The sequence below is a fragment of the Crocodylus siamensis genome, chromosome 5 (genome assembly GCF_052110815.1).
Source record: "Crocodylus siamensis isolate JL-2025a chromosome 5, ASM5211081v1, whole genome shotgun sequence".
In the NCBI taxonomy this organism is placed as follows: domain Eukaryota; kingdom Metazoa; phylum Chordata; order Crocodylia; family Crocodylidae; genus Crocodylus; species Crocodylus siamensis.
Window position 1 is genome coordinate 156,132,422 of NC_143399.1, and position 23,014 is coordinate 156,155,435.

At 41.8% G+C, this 23,014-nt stretch overlaps 1 protein-coding gene across 4 annotated transcripts; it reads left to right on the plus strand.

Annotated features, from left to right (window-relative positions):
• Positions 1-491: 491 nt before the first annotated feature.
• On the plus strand, positions 492-22,140 carry TMEM196 (transmembrane protein 196). 4 transcript variants are annotated; one of them, XM_090049467.1, is made up of 5 exons: positions 492-659; positions 13,845-13,901; positions 15,838-16,092; positions 18,833-18,906; positions 21,491-21,558. In XM_090049467.1, the coding sequence occupies exons 1-5, from the start codon at positions 495-497 to the stop codon at positions 21,495-21,497; spliced, it is 558 nt and encodes a 185-aa protein (XP_089905593.1). In that variant the 5' UTR covers positions 492-494; the 3' UTR covers positions 21,498-21,558. The 4 variants fall into 4 exon arrangements, with proteins under 4 accessions (XP_089905593.1, XP_089905595.1, XP_089905594.1 ...); XM_090049469.1 differs by having other exon boundaries at positions 492-641; XM_090049468.1 differs by lacking the exon at positions 18,833-18,906 and having other exon boundaries at positions 21,491-22,140.
• Positions 22,141-23,014: the final 874 nt, after the last annotated feature.

Here is a 23,014-nt window from a genome sequence, read left to right on the forward strand (position 1 = left end):
TTGGTCCGGGAGTCGTACATAAATATGGCCGGGGTGGGTTCCCCCCCTCCCCTCCCCTCCCCTCAATAGTGGGGGCGGGAAGAGCCCCCTCCCCCCCCAGCAGTGAGGTCATTTCAATGAGAGCGAAAGAGGCGCTCAGACAAGGTCGACTCTCCTGGAGGAGACGCCGCCTGCGCGAGGAGCGTGGGGCTGAATTTAATCTGCGTTTCCCAGCCCGGCGGAGCGGGCGAGCCGGCAGCGCGGCCGCGGGAGCCGCCGTCAGCACCTTGGAGAGCGGCCGGGCGGGCCGGGCGCGGGACCCCGCGGCGCCGGGGGCCTCTTGCCCCGGGAGGCGGCCCCGGCCGGGGCGAGCGCCTGCCGACCTGCCCCCGCCCCCGCCCCCGGCTGCGGACCCGACGGAGGCAGAAAAGTTTGGGGGCCGCTCCGGGGCCCGCGAGAGAAGGCGGATGGTTTGTTTCCCCGGCTGATCCGGAAGGAATGATGCCCGAGGGACGATGTGCACCAGCAGCCAGATCATTGGGAGCCTGCTGGTGCTCTCTGTGCTGGAGATAGGGCTGGGGGTGTCCAGCGTGGCCGTGGGGGCCGTCAGTTTCAGCCTGGTCCTTAGCGAGCATAAGCCTCAGCTGGGAGACTCTTCTCCGGTATGGAGCGGGGTGTGTGTACGTTAAGCCATTTCACTCTCTCTTTAACTCTTGATGGTGACGATGGGATTGTGTGAACATGCCCCCCTCACTCTCCTGCCCCCCTCCCTCCCCCTCCCCGCATGCTGCTCGGGGAGATGCTTTGTGCTGGGGGGATGTGCATGGGGCAGCACCCGCCTTGTCTGGGGACCCTCTCCTCCTCCCCACCCCTTTGCTTTTTTTGCATGGACGCCAGTGGAGTTGATGTGAACCCCTGACCTCTGGGCTGAAGAGCTCCTGGGTCCCTTGTGCGCTCTGCTGGGGGAAAGATAGGCCCGGACTTGTCATCTTGAAATCAGTGAGGAGACTGGTTGGTCAGTTGGTTGGTTGTTTTTAAAAGAAGGCAGCATCTGGCTCTGTCACTGGGCAGGAAGATCGAGGGGTTGGTTAAGAATAAAAGCCACTGCCTGACTTTCTGAGCACCTTTGTGAAAAAAGGATATGGAAGAGAGATTCTCTTGTGACTGGGGCAGCCTGAGTTTCTAGTGAGAATCCAGCCAGAAAAAGAAAAATCCTGGGGAATGTAGTTAACATCCAGTTGTGTTCACACCAGCGCTCCACTTAGTTTAATCCTCACATCTCAAAGCATTTTGTAATTTTCTCTGATCAGTTTTTTTTCTATTCCTAAGTGTTCCTCTTCAAATTAGTATATAAACTGAGGAAGCAAAGGCTTGCAGACAGAGAAAACTAGATGTAAACATGAGTGAGCATTTTTTTGAACTCCTAAGTGATATTTGATGAAGATTGAACAATTCTGTTTCTAAAGGATTAGCTTGCTTTTCACTTGGTAAAATATCTAAAGCAAAAAACCTCCCCCTCCCTCCTCCCCCTCCCCACCAAAACCCTTTTGATTTGTCACTAGAGAAGTGACTTGCCAGAATAGGTCTTATAACAGGATTAATGTACTGTTATCATTGTCAGTCATGATTAATAAATCATGTGCACAGTCCAAGTATCTGTGGCATTGTACAGAGTAAGACAAATCCTATTCTGGAGAACGTACGGTCTAAGATGAGACAATCAAGATAAGACAAGCCAATATATTGGACAACAGGTAAGGGAGCTACCAAAACAGTACATTTAGCAGAGGTTGTGATGGTTTTTGACAAAGAAAAATAAGCAGATTGCTCAAAGAGGGAATTGAAGATTCCATTGAAATCAATGAGAATTCTCCCACTGACTTCATCAGGGCCAGGATTTCAGCCTGAGTAATAGGCTATTACAATTGAATAGTAGTTTATGGCAATGTCTGCGTCCCACATTGCTGCCTCCTTTGCTTATCATTTGTTATTGCTTGTACAGCCTCTAGTCACTGAGAACCCAGTGCTAGATGGTCCCAGTCCCAAAGAGCTTATAATTCAAGTGTAAAGCAACAGATCACAGATTAATGCAGGCATACAGGGGAGTGGAAAGCAACAATGAAACAATGTGGATGTCATTGTTTTTGATAGGCCATGATCATCAGGATTAACAGCTGAAGTGTTATCCAGGTATCACACCAAAGGACAGTTTTAAGACAGACAAAATTAAGTATCTTTATGAATATGCACCTCACAAGCGTGAGGTATAGGAAAAACTTGTAAGTGGGTAATGGGGGTTGGAATAATGGGCCAATCTGAGACAGAAGTCAACTTTTCAAAAATGAACAAAAGGCAATACAGGGGGTGCAGCTGCACTGCGTAGGGCCTTGAGAACAAGGACAAGTAGCATACATTTGAGGGTGGTCCAAAGGGGGGATGCAAAGAGCAAGGTGAAGTGCCTAAAGGACGGAATTTATTTGACCTTTAACTGAAATGTAAAAGTAGAAATCTTTAGTCTGAGGCTTTCTACCACTGCAGCCTAGTCATCCCACTCCAACAGTTCAAAGCCTATTAAATATTCCTAGCTTGAATCTGGCCTGCATGGCTTTCAAGCACAGGGGAAAGTAGCCAAGCAGCAGAGAACTGGCACAGAGGAATTGCTCAGGATGAGGCAGAAGATGTGGGGAGGGGGGAGCGAGGGGCAGAGTACTACTACTCTCCAGAGATCCCAGGTGGATGAAACAGTCCTTGGGGCTGTTAATAACTGGACCCAGGTTAAAGCAGCCTTAGGAGAGTTTGCTCTGGCAGCTAAGCTGACCTGAGCTGACCTGAGCAAAACTACGTTTGTTCCTTATTGGGTCTTGCACTAGCTCGGCTGGATCAGAGCATCAGTTCCCTAGTGTAGCCTATACATTTAAGGTTTTCTGTTTTGCTGTTCTTAAATCAAGATTTTCCTTTAAAAAAGAATATTAAAGGAAGAGGGAACCTACTCCTCTGAAATACCACAACGTATAACAACAGAGTTAAGGAGAGTTAAGAATATTTCCTGTAGTAATGTTACCTGAAAATGTAATAAAAGGCCTTAGAACCAGCTCTCCATGCATTTACATAGGTGGAACTTACCAGGAAGTCCAGACTCACAGATGGGTGAAAATAACATTACTTTAGGAACATTGACTCTGAATGTTCTGGTGCCAGTAAATTTTAAATCAAACAGACTGCATCTGTCTATAGCTAGATGATATTGTGAAGCATGTCAACCCTCTTGGTAAAAGAAAAAATGCTTTTTCTTGTTCATGGCTTCTAGTCAGCAAGGGATTTATGGGATTAGTAACATATTTAAAGTTAAACATGGGCTTGAGTGCTTTGCTCAGTTGGGACCAGAGTGTTTTGCACTCAAGAAACCAGAATAGCCAACAGTGATTTAACAGAAGAATGTGAAGGCATCTACATAAGATATTCATATAGATAAAATATATGGGGAAGTATATGACATGTCTAAATTTGATGCTTAGTTATAACTGTTTTGTTCTCATACTTTCAAAATAGAGTTGAACTAAGAGAATTGATAGAGAAAAACAGCCAAATGAAAACACTGACCAATCATTTGATTTATCCAATGTACATGGACATGCTTACTTGTTTCATTCTAGTACATGAAAAATAAACTGTTATGTTCAGACTTGTTTAAAAGAGGTGGTGGCTGCTAAGTTATCAAAAACTCTGAATATTATGCTTGATATGGCATTGATTTCCAGAATCTATTTCCATTTGCTTTACTTGTTATATTTTACTTCACCTGCTATAGTTACTTTCTCCAAGTGAATGGAAATAAAGCCAGATTTCTAAACACCCCCATTCAAATTCAGTTATCTGACTTACCATAGAAACAGCTCAATGAATAATAGCATGAACATACTGAACAGCTCATACACAGGCACAACAAAGGTAATATGAATCATTCTGTACACAAGAAAAATCTGAACAATAGTATTTCCAATTTTTTTTTAAAGAATAAGATATTTAAAAGTGGTCATATATTTGGCTGTCAAAACAGAATCTTCAAATGTGTGTGTATATAGATAAAATATATTTATCACTGTAATATATGAGAATGTATGAACCTGAGTATCGTTTATACTGAGGTAGTGCAATGAGGAATCATTAAAGATAATCACACAGAGAAATAAGGAGAGTAAAAAGAACACATCTTTAGTCAAACATGCCATTTATCTTCACTGATAGAGACACCTAATGACTCCCTTCTGGTTATGCCACTCAAGAATGATAGTTTCCTCATTCATGAAGAGAAATGTCAAAACATACCTAAATGTTATACATTCTCTGTAAGACTTGCTATAGGTAATATTTCCACATTTGTGACTATTGCACAATTCAATCTTCTGTTCCATTGGAAACCTGTATTTTCATTGGCCTTAGAAATTTGTTCAAGGATGGCATCCCAAATACATGATCACTGGGAATTTTTTTCCCCAAGGTTAAGAATAAGCAGCTTAGTCAGCATGGAACTAGCTCAGAGTAAGGCATAAGAGTTTGGATTATTAAAAGCAATGTTGGTAGTCTGAAATCAAAAAAAGAATATTTTGCTACTTTTAGTTGTTGCTGCTGACTAATTGCCAAGTTTATTTTGGAAAAGAATAGTCAAATGAAAGGATTATTTCAGATGAACACTCAAAAAAAATTCAGTGTCATTTAGCATGTAGACAAAATGCAGATGTGAACCTACATTCTTTAAACATGTGTATTACATTTCCACTATGAGTGTATTTCTAGCCTGCTCTTGCTCTTGGTGAAATGAATGGCAACACTCCAGTAAGCAAAATGGAAACAGGATGGAGTCCCTTAAGTGAATACAGTAATCTAAGGGGCAGATACTCCTTAGCTTTCTTGGATCTGTGTGACGAGAGTCTGCCTCTGTAGATTTAACAGGTTTTCTTTAATGTTTAGACCCTCCAGAAAGATTTTAAAACAGATCCTTCTCCTACTCTGAAGGAAATTACGTATAATATAGACACCAATGGCACTCCAGCTTATGTCTAAAGCCAAATGCTGATGAATAGCGAGGGACTTAAACACTTGCCGAAATGGTTTGCTGAGCTAGGCCTTAGTTGACATGCTGGAAATAATCTGATATATATATATATATATATATTTATATATATGTATTAAGGGTAAGAAAAGTTTGCATGTTTCAAATTATTTGGGAGCTAATACAAAACAATATTCATGGTGTAAACCAGGGGTAGCCAACCTGCAGCATACATGCCACAAGTGGCACAGGCAGACTTTGTGTGTGCGCATGCAGCAAGTAGGGAAAGGAGAATTCAGCAAAGCAGCAGATGGGGCAGGAAGCAGAAAGAAGAGTGGCGGATCATACAGGGAGCACAAGGAAAGAAGTAGAGAGCAAAGTGTCTGATCAGGTAGGAGAAGGGGATGGGAGTGGCATTTGGGCAGGGTTAATTTGTGGCACACCAGCTAAAAAGGTTGGTCCCAACTAGTGTGTCTGCTGTTCAGCATTAAGACCTGATCTACAGACTGCTGAAGTCAGTGGGTGCATCCAGAAGAGCATACATATGCAGTATGTAGTACCACAGACCCGCATACTGCACACACAGCACATGCAGGCATTCCCCACACTGCTAATTTGCAGCGCAGGGAGGGGCTTTGACACCAGGAGATCCTGATGTCAAAAAAACCCACACATAATAAAAGTGGAGCAGTGTATGTGGCAGCAACTTGCTACGCACCACAGCATGCGTGCACAGGCATTTCCCAGGGACATGATGTAACAGCGGCACAGTGTGCCACTGCTATTTGTCCCTGGGGAAACACGTGTGCGCTTGTCTGGATGTGCCTGGTGAGTCTTTCTATAGGTTTTGGTTCAAGCCTTTTCGAGCCAAAGCAAATCATGTGTTAAGTACTGCTAGAACTGAAGAAGGGCTTCGGGTAGGGTTTGCTTTTTCTTTTCTCTTCTGATGGAGAAGGCACAAAGACAAATGGAAACTAAGCAACTTAGCAAATGCAAGTTAGCAGGAGTTTGGTGCCTAACTACCTGTTGTTCCCTTGAAAAGCTTCCACATCATATTCAGAGTTTTGCTGAGATAGTCTAAGACTCATTCTCACTTTCTAGAGATGTTTTAGTCTTCTCTTCTGTTTTCTGTATAGCCAGCCTATCTACCAGGATTCTTTCCTTCCTTTTCTCTCTCTACCACTCTCTTCCTGTTTGTTTTTCCTCTGGTTTTATTCCTCGTATGCTTATGTGGAATTTGTGTTCTTCAGTTCCAACACTCAGCTTGGATTACCATGGTAATGAAATGTTACTTTAAACAAGAGGCCTTAGCAGCTTTTAACACCTTCGTTGGTCAGTGCGTGCATTAGGAACTGCAGCTTCTATCTCTTTTTTCCCCAGAGGTAAAATGTCAAGATTGTTAAGTACCAGAATTTTTTCATACGTTATTGAGCTCAGGTTTCTAGCAGTGCTTCTAGTAGCCTGTCTTTTTATCTGTGTAATTGTGCATTCACAGTGCAAACCCTGGGTTTCCAGAAAGTGACTTCAAGTGAGAGTAGAGCTGCTAAATTTTTACCTAGCTTGTTGCTCCATCCCCTAAAAAGTGGAAGGCTGTTTAAATGAGGCACAATGTGTTTGCATTTTCCTGTAATAATGTAAAATATTTTTGCTATGTTTGGATTATTTCTCCCTGCTTTATTTCTCTAGATTGTCAGGCATATCTGTGAGGCCTTTGTCTCTGGGTGGGTGGATTGTTGTGCCTAATTGTGGGCATCTATACAGTATATAAGCAAAAATAAATGGACATCAAGCAGTCTAACAAGTTTTCTTTGATGTTCAGGCTCCCCAAAAAGAATTTACCGCAGACAGCTTTCATATTCTCAAAGGAATTATACTCACCCTTATGTTTGTCTCCTTATAATAAAACAAAGAAAGGTCTCTTGGATTTAATATAACAAGACAAAGCATTCCCATTCCTTCTGGAAAGAGGAAATAAACAATTCCTTTCTTCTTAGTGAATATAACTAAAGTTGGATCCCTACTTCAAAGACAAAATAATCCCCTTTCGCAAGGAAAAGTAAATAAAGCCAGTTCTTTGTTTAAGAGAGTATGAGATACAGATAGACCTATGCTGCAGAATTTTGATCTGGAGCTAGATTTCAGTTTCTTATCCAAAAAATCAGTGTGCTTATGATGTTTTATTTTAGGCCCAGATCTAATATAACACAGCTAAATCATTGGAGTATATTCAAAATAAACATCCTCCCTTTCTGGCTCTTGGTTCCAAGAATCAACAAAAGGGGAATTTTCAAAAGGTACGAATGTGAGTTAGGTACTTGTGTCCAATTAATTCTGCAAGGGATAAACATTCTAATTGATCTTTGTGCTTTTGGAAATGTCTTTCCTGGATCAGTCTAGAAATATAAACTAACAATCCATAACACTGTCCTTCTGTGAGACTTGAAATAAAGTGTTAGGCAAATAGTTGAGACTGTGTGTTATACCAGGCATATGCACAGTATTAACTTTTTTTGTAATTTAACTTGAACAATTATTGTCTCACCTTAACATTTATTTGTTAATTTTCTCAAAAAAGATGAAAACAATGTTAGCAAGCAGTGATATCTGCAGATTGTGGGGTGATATCCTGACCTGTCAGATATTTTTTGCATCTCCTGAGTTATACATATATAAATTTCAGATTAAATCAAAGGACAGAATTCTATTTCCCTTTGTGCACCTAAATGGCAGATTGTTAGTCGCATGACTGGTCATTTTAGGCAGTGCTTCCGTTGTTAAGAGTGTGTATGTACACGTTAAGTGCATATGTTAAGTGTATATGTGTAGACAGCTCGCTAGGCTGCACACTGGCTGGGCATACACCCATATACCTGAACCTAAATCTGTGAAAAGGTGGAAATGCACAAGGAGAAGCACATTTTAGCCCCAGCATGTTTAGAATGGTTAGGGCACTTGTGCAGGAAGCCAGAGACAGCTTCTTAGCCCCTCTCACACAGAACTGATTTGAACCTGCATCTCTGCATAGCATGCTAATCAGTACACCACAGATCATGCACTACCCTGTCTTTTCTCTAATGCTTCACTTTGAAGTGGAACCACTGCCAGCCTCCACCATTGGGGTCTTCATGACCAGGCTGTGCTATAGCAAACACACACCAGGTCACATATTGTCAATGACTGCCCACTGACTAAGTTCAGTGATAGACTACAGGAACTGCACGTGACCACTGAGGACCTATCACATGGTTTGGCAATTATGCACATGCTGACTGACTGCCCCTTGAATTTACTAGTCATTTGATAAAAGAGATGAAAAGCATTGGGAAGTTTCTAAGATAGAACCAAGGACTTACTCCCATCCACATCAGCAGTCATCTTACTTGGCCACCCACCCTGCAGCTCCTTTGTTTCCTTTCTCCTAACTCCATTTCTTTCTTGGCTGTGTAGGGGGCCAGACTCAAAAGGACCACTGGAGAGAGTTCTGGGTGTAGTAGAGGACACCGGAGAGAATCCTTAGCCTGTGGTGTAGTAGTTACAGTCCTATAACTTCCTATATATAGCCCTGGGAAGCTAGAGAGAGATGGAGTCCAACCCTTTCTGGGTGATGTGGGCCTAGACAACATGCAGAATTGCTAGAATTACTATCTGTAAGTACCAAAAGCACCACTTATGTGCCTAGAAAACTGCCACTTGGAAGTACAAAAGGAAATAGAAGTCCAACAGTACTGTTTGAAGCCCCAACTGAAGGGGCCTCCCTCATGGATCTGGATCAGGCCATTTTTTCAGGCTGGTTTGTTTCACTTACCCCCTATTAAAAATATTGTCCTCACCCTTAGATTGAGATATTTGGAGATATGATTCATTTTATCACTCTAAGGAGCTTAGATAATACAGCAAAACATGGTATATAAAACACTAGATTAAAAAAAGAGAAAGACAAATGAATGTCTGCCCCAATGCTACCCACAGGGTGGGTGGACTAGCCCTGTCCCAAGCTGTCTGCTCCAGCAGAGTAAGGAGGTGTGCTGTACCACCCCCTAGCTTCTGACCTGGGCCACTGCAGGCATGTGGCTCCATTTCTAGAATCAAAAATGAATGTCTGTTCACTTGCTTATCAATTCAATCTACACAGGTTAGCTTAACCTGCAAAGATTGAATTGATTCAGCCTCAGGTTTTTTAACTGTCTGTACTTAGCCTTGATGCTCAGTGTGATGCCTAGTCTCAGTAGCTCAATAAGTAAGAATCATGTTTAGACTAGATTAAATATCTAAGTTAAGAAGAAACCTTAGAGGAGAGCAAGGGATGGACACATGGTGGGTCATGTTGCATTCTGGGTGCCAGGATTGTGAAACCTGGGGCTGCATCCACATGAGTGCGCATGTGTCTGTTGTAGTGTCTCAGAGCAGTCTGAGATGCTGCAGGAGGCACGCCATGAAAATAAAAAGTGTTCCCCATGCTGCAAATATGTAATGCAGACTTTAAGTTTTATACCAAGAAATCCCGGTATCAAAAGAAAACATGCAAGAAAAATGTGGTGCAGGGTGCACTCCTGGAGTGTGCCCTGAAGCAACTGGTGGCTGGGTCCTCCAAAGAGAAGCTCTAGCACCTGGCCAGTGCATCTCTATGCCCACCACATGCCCCTGCTGTTCCAGAATGCTATGTCAGTGTGATGGAGGAAATAGAAGCAGGGCAGGTTGGCAGCAGTGGCTCAGAGATGGCTGGGACCCAGGCTCTGTCCCCAGTAAGCAGGGATTTGGAGGGTGGGGGGACTGTGTGGGGATGGGGAGGACTATGGGGGTGGGGGGACTGTGTGGGGGTGGAGGGGATTGTGTGGGAGGGGTAGGTCCCTCACCCGCTTCCCATGGTGCACAGTTCCCACTGCCAGTGGCAACAGCAGCCAGCAGTGCACCCTCTGGGCACTCATGGTCCACTGCAGGCAGAGAACCCCAGTGGAACTTTGCACCTCCTGAGACCCAGAGGCTACACATAACACATAGGATTGGCTCAACCCACTGGCATGAGCCTTCAAACAGGACCATGCCAGTGCATGGTGGGGGGCTGGTAGGCATGCGGTAGCACCCCCCACAAACCCTACACCCAGAACATCCCCTGCAAACCTCCCACAATACACCTACAAACCCCACCCTACCACATTCCCACACCCACAAATGACCCCAGAGTCCACCTGCAAACCCCACAGACCACACCCCCACAAATGACCCCACAAATTCCCACCCCACACTTACACTACCATACCCCTTCCCCACCCCCCCACAAACCCCACATCCCTCCACCAATCTCACACCCTGAATACCGAGCTGCCAGATGGGATAGGTCCTGCTGGAGGGAGCCCCAGCTTCAGGGGCAAGTGCTGCACTGGAACCCTGCACTGTGCCCACAACACTGATAGGAAATGCAGCCTTGGCCTGGGGATGCTCCTGGTCCCAGGAGCCACTTGTGAGGTGTGATGGGCTGTGTGGGAAGCAGGGAGTGGGTGATGGGCAGGGGGTGATTGAGATGGCAGCAGGGTCTGTGGGTGTATGTGATGGGTCACGGATGGCAGCAGGGGTGTGTGTGTGAGAGAGAGAGAAAGATGGTGGTAGGAGATGGGGGTGGGAGATGGGTAGGAGAGGCCACCAGACCTGGGCTTGGAGCCCTACTGCCCCCCTAGAGCAGCCTCTGCAGGAGGATGCCAGCCTAGAAGAGAAGGGACTTGCCTAGCCCAGTACCTGAGCCCCAGTCAAGGGCTGCTCACAAACAGCATGGGGATCACTGGGGCCTGGACATAGGTGCAGAGAGAACAACAGTAAGGGCTGGCAGTGCTCAGAACCACAAAGCAGCTGGTGGGACAGCTGAAGCTGGACCCATATCCTGGTGCTGCCAGAAGGGAGTGAGTGGGGGGGCAGATAGCGGGTATGGGTCAGGAGTGAGGGGCGTTGGTTAGGTTGTGGGTTGGGATTGAGGGACAGGGGCAGGACACTGGCATATCAGTGCTGCTCAACATCATAAAAGAGCTGCAGGTCCTGCTGAAACTGTCTCCACAGCTTGGTGAGCTAAGGGGACAGGGACAGGGGCAGCTCTGATTTTATATGATAAAAAACCAAAAGCAAATTCCAAAGTGTATCGATATTTAGAATTTATTTTATTATGATGATAGATGCACTGGTGGGCTTTCAAATTGGTTTTAAATTGTAAATATAACAATAAAACATTGCCAAACAGATCTCTCTCTCTCTCTCTCTATACATATATATATATATATACACACACACACACACACACACACATAAATATAAATATATAAATATGTATATATATTTTTTTAATTGACGAACATGGATTTTGGGTATTTTAAATGAGAGAATCTGGGTTTCTTATCAGATAATTTGCAATTTTTAAACAGAGAACACCAGGATCCTTGCTGGTGAGGCAAGTGGCAGGACCTGGACAGAGGAGCCTGCCCAGGGCCAGCACCAGGGACCTAGCTGGAGGGCAGACAAGGTGGCTAACCTGTTGCCATTTGGGGCAAGGAAGACATGCTTTGACAGTTCAAAGTGGGTCACCACAATAATCACATCTTCCAGGTAATAGCTGCCCAAATGGCAGAGCAGGGGTACCACTCTCATCTGGACGTGGGCCAAGAGTTCACAATTGAAATGACAAACCAAACTCCCATCCCAAAAAAACCCCCAAGAGGTATTTCAAAAGTGAACTTTGCATCTGCCTTTTATCTAGCATATGTGTCTCTCTGCTTCTCTTACCCACTGTGAAATATTGTCAGCAATATTGAATCCTCAGAAAGAAAAAAAAATGTATCAGAGGTGTCGTCATCCTAGGTTGCAGATGCAGTTCTATGGGTCTGGTTTGCCAAAAAAATAATCTCCCCCATAATATTCTATCCACTCTAAAGTTTAGTTCTTTTTAGGGCTGGATAAAGTTAAGGATGTCTTAGTAGGATTTCAACATCCTTCTATTCCTTTCATGCTGTGCATTTGTAATAGTACCACTGGACCAAGATCCTCTGCAGTTCCAGGAAAGAGGGGTGTACTTTCCCCTACCTTTTCAAAGCACTGCCAGGGACTTTGGTGGCATGAGACATTAGCCCAAATCAATCTATTGCTTTCAGTAGTAATATCAACTATCAGAATAACTAAATAATCATTCTAACAGTTGGTAAATCCATTTTTTCTGCAAGCATGCTAAGGTTGATATACAACAATCTAAACTTGCAAAAATAACAATATTTTGCTATGACCAAGTATTTTCATCAAAAGATCTCAGTATGATTCATGAGCATCAGCGAATTAAGCCTTATGTTTGTGATGTAGTTCTATGAGTATATGACGTAGACATGGAATGAACTCATTAATATCACAAGTCATAAAACACCTTTATCCACCCCCACAGTGGGAAGGGATGAGGGGTGTTGACCTCTATCAAATTTTGGTGCCACACTACAAATTTGCAGTACAGCTCACAGTTGCACATGTACCATGTGCAGTTTGCGGCACCTCAAACCATGCATATGCTTGTCTGAATGCGCCTTAAGAATTTTAAAAAGTCTTATATTAGCATTGTTTTCACTTATTATGTTATAACCGAATCTGTCCTGTGATGAGTTCATCCCAATTAAAAGGCAAATGAGGTTCTTTTATGAAAAAAATCCTACAGTAGTGCAATAGTAAAGTCGAAAAGTCCATTGCTTTCCTCTCTGATTTTCTATCAGAGAGGAAAGCAATGCTTTTGTGACTGCAAAGAAAAAAACAGTTCAGGTATAGATTCATAGATTGTTTGGGGCTGGAAGGGACCTTGTAGATCATCAGGTCCAGTCCCCCTGCCCTAGGCAGGAAAAGACAACTGGGGTCAAGTGACCACAGAGAGGTATATTTGGAGAACTGTCCTGATGATGTTAAGGACACTTGCAGAAGGCTTTCTGCCTCCTTCCACATAGGCAGTTGGCATATATAGAGGCAGTATCAGTGCATTTCCTTCAAGATTCTTCCTTTCATTGATTCCCTGAGGCTATCCAGCCTCAGCACAAGGGTCAGGAGAAGATATTCACCGAAACCAAAAGTTCACAGACAGCTGAAATGTATTCATTCAAAAACAGGAATGAAATGTTCACAGAACTTTTTTCAGCATTCACCCAAATCCAGGTTCTGGCCTTGCCAGTGTAACTCATTTCTGAACACTCAGTTCACTCAATGTAGTAATAAAAGGATCCTTCAAAGTATCAGTCATGCATCTATATAGTTGAAATCTGCTTGTTAGAGCTGCCTGGAAGCAGTTGCTGCTGCAAATTCATTGTAACTTTTTCAAATATTAGGTCCAAATTCTGTAATCTCATTCATACAGGAGAACCCTTGTTTCTGCGTGGAACTCCACTGCAGCCAATAGGCCGAGTGGATTATCTGGCAGGACCAGGGCTTTAAATGCATATTAAGTATCAGAATATCTGATTACCAACTTGCTAGATTTCTTTTCTGAGCAATACAACACATAGGGGGCTCACACTGCTAAAATTGGTTCTGACATACAATGTTTACCTCACAGATGAGGTAAATTTCTTTAATTTACAATTTCTTTAATTGTTGCTATGTTTCTGAGTAATCAGCCTCAGGCTGACTTCTCATATCAGTTCTTTCCAGATAAATATGTTGATGGCTGAGTTATAACTTCCTGAAATAGGTTTGTAATAAAATGTTGACAGAATGATTATGTAACAGATGGTCATGGTCACCATTACAGTAACAGAGCAAGATTTACACTACAGACCTTAGACAATGAAATAATTGCTATTTTTTTCCCTTGCAGTTTCTGCTTTGTGGCATATGTGGAATATTGTGCGCCAAAAAAAAAACCGGACTTGTTGTAAGTTTTTGTTCTACCTGTTCTACTGAATCAGTACTTGAAATCCAAGCTTATGTAACTTGAACTCTTTTACCTTAGAAAAGTTTTGTCCAAATGTTGCTGATAAAGAGTAACACATAAATAAATTAAACATCCAGGCAGAAAAAAAATAAATCAACCCTTCAGTTAACATAGCAAAGTAAGAACATATTGAAATATATGCAAGTCTTGCCCATCAGTGCCTCAGATTAATCCCTCTAAGGATTAAAAGCTTGATCTAACTCCTGTTAAAAATCAGTGAAGATTGCTGATAATTTTATTGGGAGTTTGATTTGTGTCTTTTCTAGTTAGACTTGTGAAGTGTAGGAAGGATTAGGGCCCAGAGTTTCTGGCTCAGTCGGATGGCAGAATTAGCTGAGTACTGTTTTTAATGAGGTTTTCTGGGTAACGACCAAGCCAGTTCTAAAATCATTACAGACTTTTATGTTTCTTAAAAGATCCTGAAGTACAATCATTTTTATGACTGCAGAAAAATGATGCAACTGCTAAAAGGGCAACTGCAGAAATATTTGATCTATAGGTTAAAAATATGGACCTGATTTTCCTATGATCTACCCAAGAATATATTGCAACTCTAGTTAATTCAGTGGGGCTAGTCTTATAAAACTAATGGGAGTGAGGGAAAAATCAATTTAAGTTTAACTTCTGTGAGTCAACAAACACTTGAACTCCCAGTTAAAGCAGTTACATTTTTTAAATGTTTGGATCATTTCATTTTATAGAACAACCCCACTGTTTCCAAACTATATATTCCTCCTTTCCTCTGTCAGTTCTAGCAGTCATGTTATGTAAGCCCTCACCAATGAACCATGAGCTACAGTTTGAGAACCACATTCTATCCCATTGCCATATAATAGTGGGCCATCGGCTACTGGTGCTCTGTGGAATATTTCCACAGGCTCCACAAATTGCTTCCATCACTATTGTGAAATGGGCTTAAACAGTCACACTTCCTGTCAATTGTAGCTGAGTTCACTCAGTTCACTTCTCTATTCCCAGAAGTTTTTTTTTTTACCAAATGGAAAAAAGGTACTTCACTGTCTCACTTCACTTCACTGCTTCATTGCTTTGATTGTTAGGGTTATTACTGGTGTAAAGTTAACCAGGATCACATGCAAAGACTTCACAAAACTTCCAACAAGCAGCAAAAATCAGGAAACCAGAATCAAACTTTGGAATAACTTGGAGAACTTAAAAAAGGCATGCTGGGTGGATGGTACGCACTACTAGAAGAGATTCAACACAAACAAAGGAAAAAAACCACACTCAAGGGGCACATTGCACCCCACTGCACAGCTGGTACTGCACAGTCCTGGCAGCGCATGGATTGTTTCTGACCCTACTGCACAGTAGAGGCGGCATCACAGTTAATGCCCACTGATGCTATGTCACCATAGCAACTAGCTATGTTGCTGTATCTTGTCGCTACAGTGACATAGCGTCTCATGTAGACACACAAGGAGTAAAAATAAATAGGGCAAAACATAAGCCTGAATCCAATCTCATAACAATTTAGCAATATAAAATGGATGTAACTTAATCCAGATTCAAAGAATTGTATTTCAGAGTTCTGAATATAGAACTGAAAATCAGGAGTCCTAGCCCAGTTCTACCTCAGTTCTTCACTTTACCTCACGGTGCCTTAACTGAAAAATGTTGATTATGAATGATACTTTATTACGTAAGAATTGGAAGGGAGTCTAGAAATTACTGTCTGCTAATTTCCAGTGATTTCTGACCCTTGAAATATGCATGGTGTAGAAGCACTAAGCATCATTATTTGCTACTTTTAAGGGGTCTGCTACTTTTAATGGGGTAGGGAGAGGGGGAGAGTTGTCTGTTTGCTCAGTTTCTGGAGAATCTCATTGTGACATAACCTCTTTTGTTCTTCTGACAGATGATACTTTTTTCAGCCTGTTGCATCTGTGGACTAATTGGAGGAATACTGAATTTCCAGTTCCTTCGTGCTCTCACAAAGAAGTCCTCTGCTCTTTATTCTTTGCATCTTGCCTCCATGTCTCTTGCATGCATTGGAATTGGTGGCTGCACCCTTTCTTCATGGCTCACTTGTCGGCTAGCCAGCTATGAACAAAGGAGGATGTTCTCAGAAAGAGAACATTCGCTGCATCACTCCCATGAAATGGCAGAGAAAGTGAGTTGTGTGCCTTTCTTTATCAGTGGTGCTTTTCTTACAAAGGTACTGTATGTGTTAAAGTGCAATTGGCAATAGGTGAATTCAATTTTTGGCTTTATATGAGGAAGAGCTTCAGGGAAATGAAATGCTGCCCTTCTGTATAAGCTGTATTCTGTTTTATCATATGGAGTTATTTTTAGGTACTGTATCTTTGTACTACATCCATTTCAGTGAAATACATCCATTCTCAACATAATTCCATTGCATAGTTATTCAAAGGCTTTGCTACTAAATATAGCACTTCATAAATAATTTAAAAACCTTATTAATATAGAAGATCATGTATTGTACTGGGGGGAAAGCTTCCTCTAGCCACAGCATTGCATATTTCCAGGGCTTAATAAATGTCTTCCTCTCCATTAGTACTCAGCTGATGAAGTCAGTACTTTAAACACAAAAACAATATTTAAACATTCATGAGTAAATTTAAGCACATAAATTCATATATACCTACATATAGATGACTCCCCTTCAGAAACACTGAGTGCTCAGAGCCTCACGTGCCTAAATATAGATTTAAATGCTTAAATCTAGCACTCAAGTCTGAAGATGTTAGCAAAAAGGATTCTGAGAATCCTAGTGCTGTTTGGTGGGGCTGCGTGAAACAGCGTTGTTCTGCTTTGACTTCCGTTCCGATGTTTCGACAAAACAGTGTTTCATCCAGCAGGCAGATCAGGGGCCCGCACCCTCAGGAGCTGTCTGGCAAAGCCCCCGCAGCTCTCCCAGGAGTGCAGGGGAGCCTCCAATCTGTCTGCTGGATGACAGGAGGCTGGTGCTGCCAGCTGGGGTCAGCAGCAGCACCGATCTTCCTGGCACAGGCTGCATCCAGCTGGCAGCACCAGCCTCCTGTCATTTGCCAGGCAGATTGGTGGCTCGCCCGCACCCCCTGGACTGCTCCCGGGGGTGTGGGCCCTGATCTGCCTCCTGGACCACAGGAGGCTGATGCTGCTGCCTGGGGCCATTGGCAGGCTGGCCTGGGGCAAATCAACTTGTGTGGAGACCCACCCCCACCCTGGGATCAGGGCTTATTTGCCCTGGACCCTGCATCCTCCTCAGATTGGCTCTGATGAGAGGCCTGGGGCAAATCAGTTCATGTGGGGACCCGACCCCAAGACAGTGGTGGTGGGTCCAGTACCAGAGCCAATCAGAAGAGCATGTGGGGCCTGGGACAAATCAGCTCATGCAGGGACCTGCCCCCACTTTGAAATCAGGGCAGCAGCAGGTCCCCGCACAAACTGATTTTCCCCAGGCACTATATCAGAGCCAATCTGAGGGGGTAGGGAGGCAGGGAGAACCAGGGAAGCACTCCCCATGGGGCTGAGCCACATGGGGCTGTGGAGCCACTCGGAGTGCAGCCCTAGCTCTCCCCTGTCTCCCACTACTGGGCTGTTTCGAAATTTGAAACATTTCAAAAGTTTCAAAATGTTTCAACTGGCCTCGTTTCATTTCAAGGCTGTTTCAAAGCCATTAGTTTTATTTCAATTTCACTGTTTCAAGCACAAAATGAGTTGAAACAGTGTTGAAATGAAACAGCCAGCAACGCTTCACACAGCCCTATTGTTTGGTAGGGAATCTGATTATTACCCAGTCAAAGTACTCATTCACACCTTGGGTCTCCAATAAGGGCAGGATGTGTTGTACCTTTCATTGCAGAGGTATAGTCTTTAGCAATTATTAGAGCATGGAATCAGGAGTCTGGGATGGTAGATTTTATCCATATCTGTACAACTGATTCACTACAAGATCCTGGGGAAATCTATCCTATGCTTCACTTCAATCATCTGTATCATATTTACAAGCCCCTATAAACAGGTGTTATGAGCATCAATTAACTTATATATGTAAAGTGATTTAAGATTCTCTAATAAAATATGACGTAGCAATGATAGGATAATAAGGAAAATGATTGATTACTAGTTTGCAGCCTGAATTACTCACTTAATGGAGTGAGTTAATTGGGATTAGACCCCAGGCAGAACAACAGCCACTACTCCACTAGAAACTTTAAGGAACTATTACTGAACTTAAAATAAAATGCTGCATTTTTGTTTCAAGGGAATATCACAAGAGAAAACTGCTGCAGTCTGATATTACCTTAACAGGACTGGGTTCATTATTCTTTAGAATTTTGAATGTATAAAAGTTCAATTACACTTCCTAAAGGTTCTGATAAAAATAATATCAAATGCAGTATTCCTACCTTTATTTTGTACTTATCTTACACTAAATTTGTTTAAGAAACATGAAGGATGTAGGTGCAATATTAAAATAATGTATAGAAAAGAAAGACAAAAGATACATGTTGAACTGAAATTTGAAATGAGCTAGAGAGTCAGTGGGGTAGACAGATACAGGAAGATTGTTCCAGACAGTAGGGGCTGAAAATGAGGAACATCTTACATCAGCAGTGAGAAGAGGACAAAGATGAGACCCATGTGAGACAAAAACACAGAAGGGAGTGGATAAAGACCAGGTCTGAGAGGATAGCTCTCTCACAGTACATTAAGCCTAGGACATACCCTTTAAAATAATTTTAAAATAAATAAATTAGACCCTAACTAACAGAAAATAGGTTTTCATTGGGAGTGTATATATAATAATATTTTTATACTTATACTGATATACAGTAATGTAGACATGTACTGTATGTGCATATGTTTGTGCTATATTTATTGTATAACTGTTATATTTATATTAGAGAATGAGGGGTATTGAAATAACCGACCTGCCCAGCTGCCCGGTGGTTCCCCCGACACCAGAGTTACCTCCAAGGTACGCTGAAATCTAGGGAGCTACCATTTTTTATGTCACTTTAGGAAGTCCCGCTTCTAAGGGGTGTCTGTTTGAGGGAATCATCGTTTCAGCTAATCAGTGTTGGCTGATGCTGTGATGTCACTCCAAGAAGTACCTCATTCAGGAATAGTAATTCCAGGTAGTACCAAAATTCTACCTGGACAGATTACAATTTGGAAGTAAGCTGAGTATTTAAAATATTCACCCTATTTGCAGGCGTCCAAATGTTCCTGTTTGGATATATTCACCATTGACTCACACTGTTTCCTATCTTATATGTTTCTTCATGTCTTAAATTCAACTCCATTTTTAATGTACTGTTTTCCTGTTAAGAATAGGATTGTCAGAAAGCATAATATTTGTACGTATTTTATTCTGCATTTATTAGTGATTCAAAGAGAAAAAAATCTACAGAAAATCTAAATGATGGAACTAGAAAAGAAAGGCCTTCATTTCTTCATCACTAGCTCATGCAAAGCCCAGTTGACAGCACATGACTATCTATCATCTGGTGGTGGATTGTTGATTAACGTTTAATGACTTTGGTGTTCTCAGTCCCTTTCACAGCAGATTGGTATCTATAGACAATATCAAATAAAGGCACCTACAAATTAGTTGCTCTAATGCCAAACTGTTAGACCCACAGAATGGAATCCAGAGCCTAGAGTCAGGCATAAAGTACACAGGGAAGAGTTAAATCATCTCAAAACATCTAGCATAATGAGCAGGGAGCCACCTAGAGCTAGAGAATAGAAACTGCTGAATGCAGAGTGTCATTGAACACCTACCCTATTTCCTAGGGATTAAGCACCAGACTCAGGACTTCAGGAAGGTACATCCATTATCATGGGACCAGATTTCACAATGGCAAAAGCATATTCTCTAATAAGCCCCTACTGGTTAGAAAAGTTGTTCAAACCATGAGACACCCAGCTCCAGTGCTGGCCTCAGACAGAATATTCAAGCCCACATTTCTACCTTCCAAGAGAGTATCCTAACCACAAAGCTATAGGCTAGGTTGGCTGGAGGCAGTCTATTGCCTTCCCCTTGAAGCTGGATCACTGAGCAGAAAGTAATGCAAGAGACATGGGGCCAGAAAGAAAGCATAGAAGAGGAAACATGATTCTATCCTAATGATATCGTTGTTAGGTGGGAAAGGGAAGTCCTGAGTTCTGGTGCCAAACTACTTCTGCTCTTTCATCTAATGATTATTTAATATAAAAAGTATACACAGCCCCTGGAAGCAAAGTCCAGAACTCTGGCTGCTTTCTGGTGACAGTCATAACCACTAGGATACAGATTCAAATTACTTCTTTCAGGCCCTATGAATCTTCCATTTTTTTTGCACAGTAGCACAGCTTCCTCTTACTTCACTCTACCCGTCTAAGCCCATAGATAAGATCATTAGCCAGGAAGTGAAAACTGTGGGTTTGAACTCCTTCAAGCAGAGGAAGATACTGGACTTGGGTTTCCTACTTCCTGGGCAAGTACTTTAGGTTATTATGTAAAATATGGGCACAGGCTATACCTCCTCCAGGTGCATTTTAAAAGAAAATAGTTATGACTGAATCATCTGAGGGACCAAATGTTGTCAGTGTGTGCTGGATTTGCTTTGAGCATACCTAATGAATCAGGCCCCTCAAGCAGGGAAAGTGGAGTGGCATCTAGTTCCAAGAGCCTGATTGGCTTATACATGAGCTACGCACTGGACTCTTGAGACTGGGGAACGTCTGGGCATGTAGAAAGATATTTTTGTCTCTTTGAGAACTTTCAGGTCACACATGGAGGTGCCTAGCAAAGTTAGGATTTAAGCTTGGGAATCGAGGGTTTGTGGACATGGGAAATTTATGCAATGACAGCATAAATCCATACTTATCTATATTGCACAGCTCTGCCCAAGTGTCCATGCAACACTTCAGGGCTAATGACTAAATAATAGGGCTAAATCATCCCATTGCCATACTAATTAATTCCTATGTAGCACCATGTAAATGCAGCAATGGAGGCAACTTGTGTGGAGCAGCACAGAATGCTTGAAGGCACTACTGTCTGCCATAGGATGCTTGCCATTGAGAAATGAACTTAGTTACCTAAAATCTATCTAAGTTCTGTTTTAACACTTAAGTCCCTATTTGGATTTAGCTTTACATTACAAAAATCTAGTACAGATAGCATTCACTAGCAACCTTTTGTTATCTCCACAGAGAAGCCAAGGTTCAAATGGACCTAGACAGTGGAGCACTATTTCATTCCTGGTTAGATTACTATCTATCTGGCACTAAAGTCTATTGAAAAGGCAGCATGATGAAATCTGCACTGCTGCCATCTGGGCTGTATATTTAATTTTGTAGGTAGAAAATGGCCATTTACAGGACTCAGGCTAGTGTCTTTCATAGGAACTTCATTGACATAAACTATGGGTTTTTTCCACTTTATAATGCGATTTACAAAAACATGAAATAAATTAAGCTTCTTTGTTAGCTATCGAACACCAGTAGCTAAACACTTTTCAAGTTGTACAAATAATTTTAATTTAAATCAATGTTCTTCCTTCTTGTTACAGGAAATGACGGACAACCTAAGCAATGGAGGCCCACATCTGATTTATAATGGAAGAGTGTACTAAGAGATTTAAAAGTTCAAGGAACAAAACGTTTTGAGATTTTCTTCAGGAAAAAAATATAAATAGCCACCCAGAGACTGATGTGAAACTGAAACAATCTTGGCTTTTATTACTAAAATTTCACAAGTGCAGAACAGCAGCACAGTTGGAATTCCATTTAGAAGCGTGTACTAAATTCCTTTCCTAAGTACTTTGCTGATATGCAATATTTATTCATCCCCCTTATAACCCTGATTCCCCACCTTCTTTGTTCTGATTAACTTTCCAAAATTGTGATAGCATTTGAAACAGACTTTTCAGACTCTTCTTCTCAAGAAGACTTTATAAAATCATTAAAAAGAAGAGAGATAAACCAGCAGCTTGTCTCATGAAGAAAGTGCAAATTGGACTTTAAAAAGCTTGCATTTCACATGCGGAGTACACATGAACAAATGATGGGCATGCTGAAAACAACACTGATGTCTTTGTTTTGAAAGACAGACTGTTTTAAGAATGCCATAAATCAAAACCTCAACAATGCCTTGTTGTAAAGAGACTGTAAATATTTCCAATTTGTGAATGAAGTATATTTCGTAATTTGTTCATAAAAGATGACCAATAAAATGAAATCTAAAGCAAAGATTACTTCATTTTTTCTTTTTTAGAAAGATCTGTGAAGTTGGATCATCATATTTGGATTTTGCACAAGATATTGAGGGGTCAATAAGAAAAGGGTGGAAAAGGCACTGGCTGGAGGAGGGTGAGAACGGCATGGGTTGGCTAGGGCAGAACAACACACGCATGCCTATGATGGTGTCTACTGAAGCAAAGGTATATGTCAAGGCTGGAGCTGGCAAAATATTTTCTGCAACTAAAAATAAATTGTTGAAAATATAGTTTTGGAGTGATAGAAAAATAATTTCAGCAATTTATTTCACCCAAAAAAGATGGGAAGGGGAAATTCACCACAGTCAAAACATTCTATTTTGATATTTTCCAAACAAAAGATTTTGGCTTTTCCTTTCAAATGTAGGCTTTCATTCAGAAGAAGTCCCAATTAAACAATGATTAAACAAAAAAGCTAAATAATCCAAAGCTAAATGATACATAAAACATTTCAAATTATTCCTTTTTACTCAAAGGTAAATTTCAAATTATTCCTTTTTACTCAAAGGTAAAAATCTGTTTTGGATGAAGGAATCATTTGATTTTTCCCTTTGAGTAAAAAGTTGAGTACTAGTAGTTGAATGTTCAAATGATTCCTTCATCCAAAACAGATATTTACTTTTTTAATCATTTCACCAAAATCACCTGAAAAATATTTTGGATCAATCTTCATTATAGCGTATAACATGCACATTTTATGTACATATAATATGCTAATATGCACATTATACAGGCACACATTGATCCATTACACACATACACATACACACACACAGTCACACTACTTAGTGAAGACATGAGTGTGTACTGTAAAATAGA